General features: G+C 34.4%; 1 protein-coding gene across 1 annotated transcript in view; it reads right to left on the reverse strand.

Moving 5' to 3' along the window:
* The window catches only part of LOC104076344 (poly(A) polymerase alpha), a gene marked incomplete at its 5' end in the record, with an annotated part of 33242 nt that extends 16232 nt beyond the window's left edge, over positions 1-17010 (reverse strand). The window contains 10 exons of the mRNA XM_009577171.1: positions 326-379; positions 5036-5120; positions 6062-6182; positions 7687-7759; positions 9250-9388; positions 9484-9573; positions 10892-11003; positions 14195-14248; positions 16246-16355; positions 16929-17010. Of these exons, the coding sequence (XP_009575466.1) occupies positions 326-379; positions 5036-5120; positions 6062-6182; positions 7687-7759; positions 9250-9388; positions 9484-9573; positions 10892-11003; positions 14195-14248; positions 16246-16355; positions 16929-17010 (920 nt within the window). The remainder of the gene's footprint in view (positions 1-325; positions 380-5035; positions 5121-6061; positions 6183-7686; positions 7760-9249; positions 9389-9483; positions 9574-10891; positions 11004-14194; positions 14249-16245; positions 16356-16928) is intronic.
* Between the last annotated feature and the right edge of the window lie 293 nt (positions 17011-17303).

Here is a 17303-nt window from a genome sequence, read left to right on the forward strand (position 1 = left end):
TTCAAGAGATTGAAAACATACCTCCTCACGCTGCTTATTAAAAAAAGTACGTAAGGCTTAAGAAAGTAAGATTTGTAAAGTGAACCTGACAGTGCTGTAAAAAAGCAAAATTCAAGCAACAGCCTTCACTCCCTGGTTCTTCATTTTTACTGTTTTTCAGAAGTGTACCATCTTCATCCATTTAATTTTGAAACACTGAAGCTCCACTTTGTTTTGTTAAAAAGATACTAGATACACTAGATATTCCCTTGCATCCAAGGCTGACAGGTTTTTGGTTTTGTTGTTTGGTGTTGTTTTTCTTTTAAATAGCAAGCATTATACTCACCATTCTAGTCGCTGTTTTTCTGTCGGTGCGCTTGCTAGAAGTACAATATAATGCCTTTGGAGATAAAGACAATATGCTATTCTATTTATACTTCTAAAACTAGACATTCAAACCTTAATATTAAAACTTTGTAGTAAGTTCTACATTGCAGACTACAGACTATTAGCTTAAGTATATACCCAATAATAAAATTAAGCATTGTTAAGTAGACAAAGGGGCTATGTCCCCCAAGCGCATGACTAAGGACTTCCTGAAACATTTCAGATTTTAGGGACATTTGCAACTACACTTTAATAACCAGTAACCTTAATAACAGGCTAGGAACATAGCACTAGTTAAAAAACAGTATAGATATTTCAATACCTAATGAGATCAGGGATTTAACTGACTACTAGAGATTGCAAGTAAAAACAATTGTTCAACCATCTATCCATATGTCAGTTTTCTTAGTCTCAACATTATTTCTGCAATAGTTAGAAAAGTGGTTAGCACATATGCATTCGTTCAAAGTAAAAAATAACACTATCAAATGTGGTTTAAAAAAAAAATCTTATATCTGCATTTTAGAATTGTCTGAAGACACTTATCTGAAACTTCACAAGGAATGTTTCCTCTGATGATAATTCTTAAGCTCTCAATTATATTCCAGGATAATCAGTGTATACCCACTGTAAGTAAATTTCAAAGAAACAGTATACAAAGCAATAATGGTATTTTAAACAAAGAAGCCCAAGGATGGTGGAACAGGAGATGATTACTTTTAACTTGAGTTCATAATGAGAGGTGGGGGAACCTTATGTATCTACAGCCAGGTTTTTCAGTTTATCTGGGAAGTCTATTTTAACATCCTAAGTCATCCAACTTGGCACTACTCTATACTGATACGGTATATTTAGGTATCTTCAGAGCAGGATTTAAAGAACAGTAGTAACATAAGGAATTAGACCCTAGTACATATACCTCAGAAAGGAACACAAGGTCAATGATGGTGAAAAACTATGATGCAAAGAGTCCTCTGATGCTATAGGCTTTTAAATCGTAATAGTAAATCAAAATCAACAGATCAAATCAGCAACTACATGTTTCTATACTTATCTTTAGGCAGCAAGAGAAGAAAAAACTGCTAAATGCCACAGTCCTTTGAATTCAGTCAGAGAATGTAAATGAAATAAGAGGACTGGAAAAGAGTGATTTGGAGAAACTTCTTCCCTCTTCTGAATAGGGCATTTTATCTACTTATTTTTTGCATTTTGGTAGTATTAACTGCTTCATACAAAAATGTTAAGGAATTTTTCCTGTTATCTTATTGAAATCCTCATTTTAGTTACTTGTAGGATACCATGACCCAGTCATTTATATTTTAAAAAAAAAAAAAAAAAAGAGAGAGTACGGGTCTTTTACTCAAATTCTATATGAGAAGTTACTAATTTCTAATATCAGTTTCTTCTAAGGAGCACTAGATATGCAACTATCATCCATAAGATTCCTACATCATACATACCACACACACTTGCAGAATGTTTCATTTAGTAGGAAAGACAACTTAAGCTTTTTGTTGGTTTTAACCATGTATGAACTGAAAGAGACAAATCTCAAATCTGCAAGTATTTGAAGAAACTCATTTTCCAGTTACTTATTAAAAGCAGCTCTTTGAAACAAACTTCTGAAGAACAATTTAAAAAAAAAAAATTGAATTTGGCTATGTCTAAAAGCCTCAACCTAGAAAAAACCTAAGCCTTATTTATGAAAATAAGTATAATGATTAGCTATTTTTGCTCAGGTAGTCCTAGCTGCTAGCTGAAAAAGAAAGAAAAGATGCAATTTCTTCACCCCCACCCCCAACTGTTAAAACAGTGCTGAGAGGGAGTTAATCACTGGAAATTTGCTACTGCCATTTTCAGTAAAACTTAAATAGCACAAACTGTTAAAAATTAAGACATACTTAGTTTTAGAGTCCAAGGTCTCACTGCTAAATTTTACAAAGACAAGATTTGTTATCAGTTCTTCATTTGTAATTTTATCACAAAGAATACGTCTAATTCAGAATATCTATTACTTCATGATAAAGAAAAAAAAATTCTGAAGTGATGGTGATCTCAATGGTCATTTTTAGATGCAGGGTATTATTTTGAAGTATATGAGTTTGGTCTTTTTTTGGGTTTTTTGTTGTTTTGTGGGGTTTTGTGGGGGGTTTTTTTTTTGGTTGGTTGGGTTTTTTTAGAAACTGGTGCTGTTTCTCTCCCACTGTTTCCCTATCAGCATTATGTTTTCATATAAATAACCTAATGTCGATATTATGGAATTGTCTTACACTATTAACACCTGTACCTACAAAAAAAACAAAGTATTTTTAGGAGTCATACTACTTTCTGAAAAAAACTGGGAACACCTGAACACGTTCATTTCAATTTTTCTTTATTAAGCTGTCCAGGATTTTTACACTTTAAATTATACAGTGCTTTAGATAAAGTCCTATCAAGGCAAGTGTTCAAAGTACCTTTTTAAAAGGTATGTTTATATTCTACTTATTTAGCAGGATATCTGTCTTTATAACAGAAAACAATATGCTAGAGCTCATTAAATAAGTGTTATTTCTTTCATGACCATACTTCCCTCTTGGTTTTAAGCTCTAATAATTCATTGTCATGTAACACTTCATACTCATGTTATATCCACTTGAAATTACTTATCATTTCCCTGTAAAACACCATATCCAGCAAGTGTATGTTCTTTGTTGTTGTTTCCCATCTGAAAAATTTAAACCTACATATAAAGGGCAGATAACACGTCATAACTCCCTAACTGCAAGTAATTGCTGACATTTTAAAAGTAAGAAAAATTAATAAAACTAATAAAAACAGATTTCCCCATTTTCCCAGTTTCTGATCTGTTCCTGCCATGCAGGTATGCAGTAGCCTCCAGATTTCCTTAGTCACACATCATTGAAGTTTGTTTATTTTAAACACAGCTAACAAGTCAAAAGTGTTTGCGATCAACACAGATGTTTAGCAACTAATTGCCATTGAGTGATACAGATTACTAAAGCTATGCTTTCAGAGAAGAAAAGAAGTGTTTTTAAAAGTATGCCTCAGAGCAAGGATCAGATCTTCTCTTATCTGGCAAAGCATTACACACTGCTTTGAATTTCAGCAAAGTCAAGGCACCTACAATTTAAACAGGAGGAGAGTGTGAAAAGGGGAAAAAAATCCAAAACATCTAGTTTTCAGATGGAGATTTGACCAACAGAGCCACATTTATTGCATACTGCATATAATTATTTTATTTTGTAAAGGTTACTAACCAAAGCTTTAAATTAACCTACTAAGGTAAAACAGAGAAAATCTTGGGTAATTTAAATTAAAGCAGGCTCCATAATACCATTTCACAGAAAAAAAGACCTTTTATGCAAAACATACAAAACCTGGATATTAAATGTTGGCAAAAAGAGGCTTTTATTGCTAAAACTGATAAAATGGCTAGAGCTGGTACACAAAAGACTATATTAAAATGGAGATTATTTCAAATGACATTTAATGTTTCCTATTTTTTCCTAGTTTTGAAAGAAACAAAGAATATGTACTAGGGAACTTATTAGCAACCACGTTGCGCATAAACTGATTTGTCTGCAGCCCATTTTTAACTTCAAAAAATAATATAACTTTACAGTGCTCTTTTAAGTGTATTCAAACTTAATCTCCAAGGTATAACATAAAAGCCATCCAAACATTTTAAAGTTTTTATCATGCAAAAGGTATAGAAACAAAACACAGACACATTATGAAGGTCATCAGTCTCTTTTAATGGGGGAACTGTATATTTCAGTCTTGTTTAGATTAGTACATAACCAACCAACCACCCAACACAGAAACAAGTGTAAAATATATTGATCTTGATTCAAGAAAAATGGGTCTCCAATTTCAACTGAGGGCAAAGAAGATGTAGTCCGTATTTTAATAATCCATATTTATTATAAAAATACAACTTTCAGCAAGTCCATATACATTTAACAAGCTTCTGCCCCACAAGCATATTACTAGAAACCCTAAAAATGTGAAGTGTGAACTTCAGTATTTCCCTTAGTGACATTACAAAATTAGAGAAGCTAGGTGTGAGAGAGTATTAATAAAGAGCCAAAAGCCTTAAGCTTTAATGAAAAAAATCTAGTAATAACTAGTACATCTGGCAGTTAGTCAACACAATTGCAAAAATATCTTTTATTATCAGAGTGAACTGTTGACTATGTTGACAGAAGAAAACATACAGTTTCAAGTAAGTATTCATCTTAAATATAGACCTTCAGAATTAGTTCTTTTAATAATCTTGTTTCCTGGGAGGCAAGACCCATTTTTAGAATGCTTACTGACACCACTAAAGAACATTTCTGTTAGTCAAACCAGCTGATATGTCTTCAATTTTATTGGTAGCGTACCAATTGTATAGTTTAACTGGTGACATTCTAAATATCTGGTCAGGGACTAACAGGTTTCCAAAATACATGCTAAAGACAAAAAAAAAGTATCTGAGGAAATTATTCATTTTTCTAATAGAAAGGACAATAGTGTATTCACTCCCCCTCTGTATAGAAAAATACTAACAAAACACTTCTTGGAAGTCTAATGTATGTATATTTAAGATCCTGTGCTACAGATCATCATTAGATATTTTAACTGATAAAACTTAAAATATTCTGCCATGCCATAAAATACATACTTGTACTTTTGAAAGAAGTTTGGAGCTTCAAAAAGTTTGGACCACTCTGCCTTACTCAGCAAAATTTCATCTGTGATAGCAAGACCTAAATTATAAAAAAACATTTAAACTTTTTTTTTTTAAATACAGTTTAGTACCCAGAGTAAAGACAGTTTATTAACTTAGCAAAGGTTACTACGAATTATTTCCCCCCTTCAAATTCAAAGGAATTTATCTTTATAAAGCTTTATATTCCAATCATACTTTAAGTGGTCACTGGTATACAAGTCCTATTATTAAAAGGAACCTCAATAAAACACGCTTAGAAATGTATGTTAATTGATCAGACTGATGATTTCACATATTTTTGCTTTGCAGTGTAACACAGCTCAATTTAATCTTTTGTGTATGCCACAGTAACCGCTCAGTCTGAAGAAGATAGAGATCTTTTTCCTTACAGTACTTGAATCATCTCTTGTGCAAGGCATTGTACAACAAGGCAAAGAAACAGTGAGGCAATAAACTACCGCTCTGCCTGAGCGAGCTACTAGTAGTTGCTCTCTGCATCAAGTCTACTGCTTGCTTTGATAACATCTTCTCTTATCTACTATAATTATCCAAGTAGATTACTAGGATAAATCTAGAGGACCCATCTCCGAGCAAGTATATTGTATTAGGCCTAGAAACGGCCATCAAGTGGGATTACCACACTAATCTTCCATGTGGCATGATGCAATCTAAAGCTACTAAAATAAACAAACAAAAAGAAGATATTGTACCATTAATTCTAATTTTCAGAGCACAAGGCATTCTAATTAATTACCCTCTGTTTCCAAGAAAGAAGGACAGATCTGCAGAAGTCTCTACCGAATTTGGAACTTTAAGCCACATGTGCGTAACAGGCCAAGTTCTATCTTCCTCGGAAGAGAGTCTCATGCCAAGAAGCTATTTACCCTCCCACCTCCCCCCTCACAAAGCATACCCACAATGGAACTATTTTAAATCTGTTTGAAAACGTTTATATAGAGAGTGTAAGATAATACTTACCTTGTTTAAATTCCTCAACCATGACCATCCGTGTGGAAACGGACACATTGTAGGTAGAGTTCTGCTGTGGGTATGCTGGTGTAATTATAGGCATAAGATGGTACCTATCACTGGGGTTTACCTATATATAACAACAGCCAATCAGTTTTCTTCAAGCATACACATGAGTTAACAAATTTGGATTTCTCCCTTTACTACAACCGAGTCTTAAATTATAAGAGACCTTAGTTTGCAGACCAAGTAAATTTACCAACAGTTCAGAGAAAGTTTAGAAAACAAGGATAATGCTTTCACAAAGGACATCATTCTGAACCACAGTGATGTGGGAGGGCTGTAACCTGTTAGCACATCGAGATCAAGTCGCAGGCATTTCTAAGTCCAGAAATACCAACTGAACAGAACACTTTCTCTCTTTTATAGAAATTAGCTTGTGATCACGTCAAAACAAGGATACTTTATCACCACATGAGCACCTTCAGAAGAATGATTGTCTTCAGACCTTGCAAAAAATATTTTATACTTTATTTCTGTAACACTACTGAATATAAAGAGCCAGCTTAAGATGAGAGGCTCTAGGCAACCTGACGGAAGCATCACTTGCATTAACATATCTTTTATTAAACAGCACACATGGAAACAAAAAAGCAGGGACAAAACACACACATGTAAAATACATTTAAAATAGCATTAGGGTAGCAATCTTGTAGATGGTAAATTAAAGATAAACCCCTGTCATTAACTTACCCCACCTTGGTTTAGCTATTACAACACAGACAGTTCCCATCACACACTGACCTCAAACCCTCTATCCCAGGAATAACAGTAAGACTCAAGAACACTTTTTCAGCTGTCTCACATTATTTAAACGTGGACTTTTGTCAACCAGAAAAAAAAGATTTGAAGTACAAAAGGGCACACAGCTCAACCTCTGGTGCTTACACTACTCACTAAAAAAAGATCCGTTGAACACCAACTATTCTAAAATTGACAAAACAGCATTGAACACATTCACGCTATACCCCACTGAAACCTCAGAGTGTGAGCTGTGCATCTGCTGCAAGCTGTTTTATTGACTGCCTGAAGGACATTAATGTCCAATGTTCTTAATATAAGTACTACAAAGATGGAGATCAAATACTATCAATAATATACAAAACAACTTAAAGACTTCAAGTTATGATCTTCTTTGGTCCAAGATGAAAAGACACATAACTACAACTATATGGAACCGAACCTATCCATCTGTGACTGTTGCACTGTGAGTCCAATACACTTGCAAAAGTAACAGGTTTTAAGTCAGAAGCAAACCGTTTTAAGATAAGCAGTTTTTCAAAAATGCATTGCTTTAAGGCATATATCTAATTACACTGAATATTTATTAAGATCACTTATTGCAAAAGTTGGGAGTAAAAAGTACATTGTTCAGCAAGTGTGCTTCAAGTGTTCAGTTTAGAAAATTAAGCTAACTTTGTTCCACACCCAGGAGAACTAGAGGTTACTTATAGAGAAGACATAATACCAAAATACTAAGTTTAATAAACCCAAAATGAAGTTCACCTATGATTCTTTAAGCAACTGAATTTATTGTACAGTGTGACTTATAGGGGAAAAAATAATACACTAACCCTTGGGTCCCATACAGGCAAATTAAGATTGCATTCTTCTGGCTGTTTCAATAGCACTGGATTTGGCCATTCCCTGTTCAAAAAGATTGTAGCACTGAATAAGACTACTGGATACAACCATATATGTTCAACAAACAATACTTTTGAATGCGATCCTTCTTAACTCTGCTCTCAAGGTAAAGCATCGTGTCCTCAAGACTAAGCTGGTCTAACTGGGGTTGTTTAAATAAACTGTATTGCTGAACTACAATGCAGCTGTAATTAGCTTCTCCAGGGCATCAGAACAATGAATTTCCTGTAGTCTTGGAGCTTTATAACCACTGGTTTAGGTAACTAAAGTAAACTAAAGTGTCTAAATTCCTCCTGAAGTGTACCTATCAAAGAGAAATTCCTCTATGAAGATTGACATTGGGTCCATCTTCAAGCTAGCTGTTTCATGGACAAACTACAGAAGAAACAGCCAACATGATTACAGCATTATAGTACCATTACAAAGCATATGTATTAAAAAAAAAATTCCAATCAACACAAAAAGAAACCATGCTGAATGAAACACTAAAAAAAAAAAAAAGAAAGAAAAGTAACACTTCTGTTCTTCAAGTTGTCTCTACTCCCATCAGTAAAGTTATCTTCCTATAAAAAGCAGAAGTCAGTTAATCTCTTGGTATTTGCACATTAATGCTCCTATGCTATGCACATATCAAATGGAGAGCAGTGTAAAGAACACATTAAACAGAGCTTGCAACCAATATTCCTCACAAGCTTTGTGTGGCAAGGTATTACTAAACACTAGGTACCTCAAAGAGGCTATAAAGCCTATGGATTCAAGACAGTGAAACTGTGGAAATTACCTTCACGTTAAGAAGGAAAGACACTGTACTTGAAGTAAAGCAACAATTTGGCACAATGATTCTTAAAATCTGTCAGTGTCTCATGAAGAATATAGGTATCCAGACATGCTCTTTCAAGAAAAAGAGTATTCATTTGTATTCTGCAGAGTACGCTTCTGTCCCATTCATTCTAAATTTACTTGGAATGTTCCCATTGTTCCCAGAGTTATTCAAACCATCTTTCTGAGGTAACTAGCTCAGGAATATGAAACCATATGTAATACCAAAACACCACCTCTCCACACTGACAAGATTAAAAACCGCACTTTTGCCACTGGTTCTCCTGAACTGCATTTAAGCTATGTGCCTAAACCAGATACTGACATACCTCCTTTTCCCATTATCCTAGTATCCGAATGTTAAGAGACTTTAGATTTTGAGGTGTCTGCTCTTATTTTGCACTATATAAGTATTTTATCTGAAGAGTAATGTTGAGTTACAACAAATACTTAAGAAAATTTTAATTAAAAACTGGGTGGTTTTAAGAACAAGACATGTTGGATGACTTACTGAAAAACTCAAGCTAACAACTTTCTGGCAGCAAGAACAATGCTTATAACTACCATCTTAATCTGGTAATAGCTGAAAATGATACCATAAAAACAGGACTAAAATTTAGTGTCTACAAACAATTTTATTTTAGTGTAATCTAAATTTAAAAAAAAAAACATACCATTTAGAAAATACCAAGAAAAATTTATGTACAAGAGTTGATGCTATTGCATTTGGATAAAGCTGGCAAGTTCTTGCTACTAGCATAGCCCAGGAAACACCACCAAGGAAACCTAGGATATTGGAATAGATGTTGTGGCCTGTGGATTGAGAAGGAAAGAGACAAAAGGAGAGAGTTATCAGTAACTATAAGAGCTAACGAAAACTTCACAAATTTTGGAATAAAACTGCTTACGTTTTGCCCACAGTTTGATAGCTCTCAGTGTTAACCTGAAGTTGTCAATGTTTGGTACTAGATGCAGAATTTCATCGGTTACCCGGCAACCTGCCAAAAGAAAGAATTCATTAAGCTTGCTGCCTCCAAAGTTTTTTGCTTGCTTACCCTCCCTCACCTTCAAAACTATCAAACTTTTTAGATCAGCATGCTGGAAACTCATTTTGTACTTTGAACACTTTTGTTTTGAATTAGAAAGCTTAACATACTTTTGTTTGGTTTTGTTCTTGTTTTTTTTTCTTTTTTACTGTTTTACAGCAGCACTCAGGAAGACAATTCATGCACGCATAATTACAGTCTTGGACTGCTACTTGATTTTTTGTTATTTATGAACTGTACGGGCTGTTTAAGAAACAAACAAGTTTTAAAGTTCTGCTGTTACAGGATTACATGCAGTGTATCATAGAATGTGCAGACAAATTAAAAAAGCATGAGTCTTCATGGACCTACAGAAAACCTGGAAGTCATAGGTCAAAGCCTTGTCTGAATTTATGAGAACACGCTAAAAAGAATAGTTTTTAAACATACGAGTTGTATCATTACTTTGATGGGATATGTTCAGGCTTAAGAATAACATTACAGATGACATATTAACTGCTTGATTATTTTTTTTTGTATCAAGAATAAACAGTTGTTCGTTGTTACTAAATAGTTGCAGAGAGCTAGTTGAAAGAAAATAGTATTATCTAAGATTAAGAGTTCCTTTCAAAGCAAGTAAGAGGCAAGTATGAATTCTAGAGAGTGCACAAATGTGAATTTCACAAAACAGTGCAAATTGCTGTGGTAATCTCAAATTACCAAATTTTCAGCTCGTAACAGAAATCAGTGATATCTCACATGCTCCTCTTCCCTGCCAAGTTGCATACAGGCTGAAGCCCCTACCATCCCGTACGTAAATAACAATTTTTTAAGCTGTGGTATTATAGAAAAGTTAAGGGTTACACAAGCTGGTAAGCTACTAAGGGGCTGAACTCAAACCGACAGTATTTTGTTATCCCCAATTTATCACTGATTTATCACTAATTTCATGTATGTTTATGCATACTAAAACGCATACAAATTAAAAAACATGCACACATCTTTATTTATAGAAAGAGATAGTGCTCCACATAAAAGTCTTGCAAATCCATTAATTTCTAGACAGCACCATTTACTATCCAAATGAAAGAAAAAAAAATTATAAAAATCTGGCCAATCAGAAACAACCCTTCTCTCAAAAAAGGTATATAAAACTAGCTATGACTTCATTCCAGACATGGAGTTGCTGTATTTTCAGTCAATTCCACAACTAAACTACTGTATCAAACAATCTAGGAGACTTATTAAAAGATTACACAAGAAGTTTATATGCAAACCTGTATATACATACCATTAAGACTTCGTATGCATCTAATGTCTAAATTTTTAAGTAGGCTATCGTCTCGTAGGTCTAAGTCCTCTGGAATAGTTTGCAGTGCTAATCTTGCAAACAAAATATCAATCTTAAAAAAAAGAGAGATAAAACATTAGAACATTTTTTTCTTCTGTAGAATTAAATTCTGTAACACGTTTTCATGAAGTTTGCTAATAATAAGAATAGAAGTCTTCCTAGTACAAACGATCTCCTTAAACAATACATACTATCACCCTTCACAGACATTAAAAGAAACACTTTCAGATGCTTCATCTATTTTATAGCTCCTTTTCCAAGAGGATAAAATACACATTAAGATCAATACAGAACCAGAACACACATTAAAAACTATGTCAACTGTCAATGTAAATAAAAATCATTTGGGAACAAGCACCACTTCTAGGTCCAGAATACAAAATTCTACTACGTCAGAGCAAGTTGTGAAGATATAACCTGGTTTTAACATAGATATTCTCAAAATTATCACTGAATTACGGGAAAAGTAGGAGACCTTTCCCATATAGCACTGTAATGCATAGATGCAACTAGTTGCCTCTGTATAGGACCAGTATCTATGAAAAGTCTAGATATTTGATTACAGAAAACAGAAGTCCTGAAAATCCAGGAAGCTACTGAGCAAGTGTCTAAATCTCTATAAATTTTGAAATTATACCAAATTTCTTTGCTATTACTTCTGCAGTAATCTGTCACCACAGCTTTTCTAGGTCAAGAACATCTAACATACTATTCAGCACTGAACCAGAATTTTACTTTGTCCCATACACAGCAAGGACATACACAGAGTAGAAAGCCAGTTTGCCTTTCCAGTCTTAGATTAGGTATCAGTCAGTCAGTATGATGAGAATATGAAGTGCATATCAGCAGCTGGTCTGCTAGGCAACAAGCCCCCTTCACCAGATGATGATGAGCAAAAGCCTAAACTGATACCATTTCACATACAAGATGATGAAATACCTCGTGCTATTGCATCAAGAACAAAACTGTTTTAGTTACATTAAAACTATTGCAGATAAAACAAAGCTGAAGATACCTTAAGATGAAGGACTTTTCGTAGGTGCTTAAAATTTTGCATCCATCTGTTTAAACTATGAAGCACTTCTCCAAAGAAAAGTAATTTCTAAAGTATTCAGAGCACTTTTGATTTTAAAGTCTTTAATAGCTGGTCTTAACAACAATCTATACTATAACTAGAAGTTTCTACTTAAGTGGAAAATACTACTTTTCAATGTAAAAGTAGCTCAAAATTAACTTCAGCTTGAAGTTCTATTCTGATCTCTAGAAGGTCTAGCACCTCTAAAGATTCAAAGTTCATTGACAATAGAAGGATTTTTCAAATCAAGAAATTAATAGCCTGTCCTATGTAATTTTTTTTTTTGGGGGGGGGGGGCAGGCAAGGAATTAGTTTTCTACAGGAGGAACAAAAAAATCAAGAAGGTTTTATTTTAAGCAAGAACATAAAATGAGTATGTAAAAACGGGTATTGGCAGAAATTTCTGAAGTTTAACTGACAAACACCACAAAACTAAAGTCCTGTTCCTCAGTTCTAAGGTTTTCTTTCCAGTGAGTAACTTCTGACACCTTCTGCCTGGATTAGGAAAAGGAAAATTTAATTAAAGTCTTCTGATACTGACATACTGGGCACAAATGCAACCATCAGAAATTGTGGCCTAACCACACTTGTATATATAAAAAGAGTACTTAAGATAAGTTAGTGTTCAAGACTAGAGAACTCCATGCACTGTCAGCAACATGGGTTAAGTCTCAGTTATAAACCTAAGCCATCAGAGCCCGTCATAAATGACTATATTTGAGCAAGATACTACTCCTATTACAGTATCTCTTATCATAAGTACTCTTACGACAATCCTTTCATTTCTTTATTTAGGCTTGTATTTTGAACTTTATTTTTAAAAAAGGAGAGGCAACACTGGCTTGAATGTAAATGATTGGAAAAAAAGATACAAGTAACAGACTAACCGGAGGATGCCTATGGCAAGTTTCAATATTTAGAATGAATACCTAAGCTATGTAAATAGAAAACAGATTCTCCAGAAAAATGTTGCTAATACCCAACTATATATGGACAGTAATAAAATGGCTGAGACAGATGCAAAGTCACAGGCTAGCTTACTGCATAGTATTACACTTCTCTGCACACCTTTTTCATTTGGAGAAAATATATCTCTCTGCCCAAGTGTCAACTGACACAAATGTCACTGAAAATACAAATAAGTAAAGCTGGATGGATAAGGGCAAGGGGGGTGGTTCATCTTCTTCCTGAGACTCAAAAATTGCCAGTACCCTAACTAATGACCATTATAACTGCAAGGCAGATATTTAACTCAGACTGAGAGAGAAGAAACTGTCCAGTCTGACATACAATACACAGTTCTTCAAATCATGTCATGTGTCAGAAGATTAGCATGGGAATTCTTTCCCCACTGTGAAGCATCCTTCTTATACCCACCAGTTACTGATTGACATAATCCAGGTACAAGTCTGATGAACTGTGTGTATGAACAGGTCGTATGTTTTTGTATTGTCAACAAGAAAAGATGACAGGTTGACTATAAAACAGTCCACGAAAGATTAACAGAGTATCTTTTGAAAACAGTGATCCTGTTTTCTCAGGAACTTCTCCCAAAACAGTAAAAATCGAGTTAAGCAAGTTCATCACTCCAAGACAGCTGATCCATCAGGCTACAGGCAAACTGGATAGAAGCTGGCATGTTTTGGTCATGTGTTTACAGACGTCTGAAAAGATCAGGACAAAGGGGATATCCAGTTTGCCTTCAACAGTACATTTCTGAGAACTGATCAAAGATCACACAACTTCCTATAGTACAAGGTATTGAAGCAAATCTGAATTTAAGGTTTGGACAGTTAATCATTAGGAGCCAAAAAATTACTGAAGCCACATTATTTATGAATACAATTTCTATTAAATGTTAAGTCTTAGTAATGCCAATATTGGTACTCTACAGGTCAGTAAACTAATCAGTACAAGGGGGTAACAGTGCCTAAAAAAGAATAGGGAGATATTCTACACGCAGCTTTAAGTACATCAAGAAAGCTTGTTTCAGTCTTAAAGCCCACTTTAAATTACACAACTGAGGACTGCTGCCAAGGACTTAGGTATGAACTTAGGAGAGTCACTTTAATAGCACCCATATTAATGAACACTACAGGAGTTACGGAGGTCTTGAAAACTTTGTTTTAACCATGTTCTACCAAGACAAAATAAAAGATGATCTTTACCTCTATTCCATCAAAACAAAGTTTAATAACTGGGACAAAAGCTTCTTCAACAGCCTGGGGGAAAAAAATTGTATTTTATTTTCAGTATAGAGAAGAACATTTACAAGCAATAGCTAGCAGGTCTAAACAATCATGATGAAATGCTCTATATACAGATGCTTTTCCATTTTCAGGTCGATTTTTGTCAGCAATGTCTTTCCTCACCATTGAGGATTTATGCAGTAAGCACTGATCTACTATGTGCTACAGCTGTCTAGATGTTAATTATAACCCAAACTTATACCAACCAGCTCTGATCATGTTACCTCAAGATCCAACTCTCTTTCTCACTACATGTAGGATATGATCAAGCATCTTTTACTCCTCACAGCACCTCTAAGTATTCTAAGGCCAACCTATGGGGATTCTTACTCTAAGATGCCTCTTTCTCCTATTGTTTCTGCAGTCAGTATTTTATGAGAAATGACAAGGATACAACTGTGTAACTATGCAGTCTGACTTCAGCTAAACCAGTCGCAAGTCAGCAGTCTCCAAAGCTCGATCATCTTCTCCAAATGTGGTCATTAATAACGTACTTTGACAAACAGTATCCATGATGAAATTATGGAACTTGATGTCTCCTCTGCAATCAGCCAGGAATACCACCTTCCTGAACCGAGCATCTGAACTAAATGCAGATTTGCAGAGCACTGCTTTTGTAAAAAGCAAAGAAAACTGCATACTTCCGAATAAGAAACATTAGGTACTGCCACAGGCGAAACACAGTTCTAAGAGTGTTCCAGTTCTTAACAAGAAGAGACAACACTATTCTATGCACTTAACCTTAGTTAAGATTACCTTAACGTTACTGATTGGCAGGACAGATCCTAAGCAAAATACGAAGTTCACAAGTGTCTCAGACTTACTCCCTAGAGCAACCATTAAGAAAGTCTAGGTTCCCTAAAGATAGAGATGTACAAACTTTCTTAGACCTAGCTAGAATGATTCAAAAGTGTTATGACACCCTGACCTAAAGGTTATTTGCATCACTGCAGAGCTACACTGAACAGCTACACATTGATCTACCTTGCTGCTAAATCAACTGCATTAGCTTGCATTAGATAGATTTTATAGTTAATTGGAAATCTGAAAATCAGAATCCTCTTAATTATAGCATGTGGATTTAAAGATAACTAGAAGTGTTCAGATACTATATGCACTGAAACAACTGTTTTGAATGCTTTATTATTACCACCAGATGTTTGCACTACCTTGGTAGTTACCAACTACAGGATGCATACGAATGAAAGAATGCTGCAGAGACAGTCCCACTTATTTTATGGGAGCAGGACTAAACCAAGCAAAGTTTAATACTTGCCAGCAACTACCTTCATCTAAAAAGAAAGAATTACAGCAGAGAAAATACACTCTGAGCCAACACTGAGAAGATTAAAGCTCCCACCAGTTGACCTAGGGAGGCTTGTCATTTAGGTAGAATAGAAACAAAATACTGTATACCAGTGTGTCTTCCATTTCTACAAGGGAAATCTTCATCTTTACATGCTAAAAATCTTGCACAAGCATCTAATAATGAGACACACAAAAAATGTAACCTCCATTTTCAAATGCACAGTTGACAGCCAACACAGGAGGTTTAGTTAATATTAACCACTGTAATTGTTTATATAAATATGAAATTATAAAAACAGCACCGTAACAACATACTTTAAAACCTTCATTAAAAACACACAAGTTAGCTCGAAGAGGATCAGGACCAAACACATTTGCATCTGCCTGTTGCTAGAGAGTAAGCAGAAATTTTGCAATACACATGCTAGGAGATCATTCTGCCATCCAGATTTTTAAATGAGTGTCTCTAGTAAGTGGGAACAGAGAAAATTTGGAAGAATCTCTTTATTTCAACTATGGTGATAGGCTTTGCTGCAGGTTAACTCAAAATCCATTGCAAGCCTTAATAGTAAAGTTATATTTACTTATTTAATGCCATCATCTTTCACTATTAACTTTTCAGCATCATCACTTCAGCTAGCTGTATCAGGCAGTTCACATACCCTCAGATCTTTTACTTCTTCTTGTTGTTTCAGTTTTTCATAAAATGATGTGAAAAAATCACTTCTTTCAACATGTCTTGGTGCAACACACAGGGCATCAATATCAGCACCTGAAATTGTTTATTAGCACAAGTTAGTTACACTTCACACACGTGAAATACCAGTAACAGCCAGAAATTTTTTTGAAACCAAACAGGAAAATTTAGTTTCTCTTCCTGTAGAACGGCTTTTCTTTGGGAATACTAACTCAAACCAAATGAAAATTAAAAAACAAAACAAAACAACAACAACAAAAAAACACAAAAAAAAACCCCACCACACAACCAAAAAACGTTCATGACCATTAAGCATACTGAATACATACATATGTTCTTCTTTCAACTGTGGAACACTTGTAGTAATTTTCAAAGAACAAACCATGAGAAGCCAAGTACACAACTTACTCTATTTTTAAGTAATTTCCAACTTTTTTGTCTGATTCCCAACCCATGACAAGAACATAATATAGAAACGTATTTCTTTTATTTAGAATGAAGATTGGAGATGGCTGACAAAAAAAAAAAAAGAGGAAAAAAATCTAACACCACCTCAAAAGACAGTAAGTTTTTGTTACTTAGGTGTGACATTTACAGATATGTCATTAGCTCAAACATATGAGTTTTTATAATAAAAGTAAATGTTACCTTTTGTATGAACCCCTAATCTATAGGATCCAAATGTAAAAATTTTTCCGCCAACATTTTCTATTACAGACTGTGGAAGGTTCTAAATGGAGCAAATAAAATTTGTTATTTTACCTTAACAAGTTAAAACAACACACAAAATTTATCTTAAAACAAAAGAAAAATATTCTACAAAATTTATGTTGCTTAAGGTGTAGTTACTACTGAAATAATAACCTTAGCATTTACAGAAAAGAACAAGGTATGTTTGCCACTTGGGAACTATTTCAACTAAATTACACGTTACTGCTTCAAAATTGGTAATTGTTCCAGCAGTTCTACACTTCAGGTGCAACACCTTTAAAATATTATGGACATTAAACACATTTTGCTTAA

The sequence above is a fragment of the Fulmarus glacialis genome, unplaced genomic scaffold (assembly GCF_000690835.1).
Source record: "Fulmarus glacialis isolate BGI_N327 unplaced genomic scaffold, ASM69083v1 scaffold31704, whole genome shotgun sequence".
Lineage (NCBI taxonomy): Eukaryota > Metazoa > Chordata > Aves > Procellariiformes > Procellariidae > Fulmarus > Fulmarus glacialis.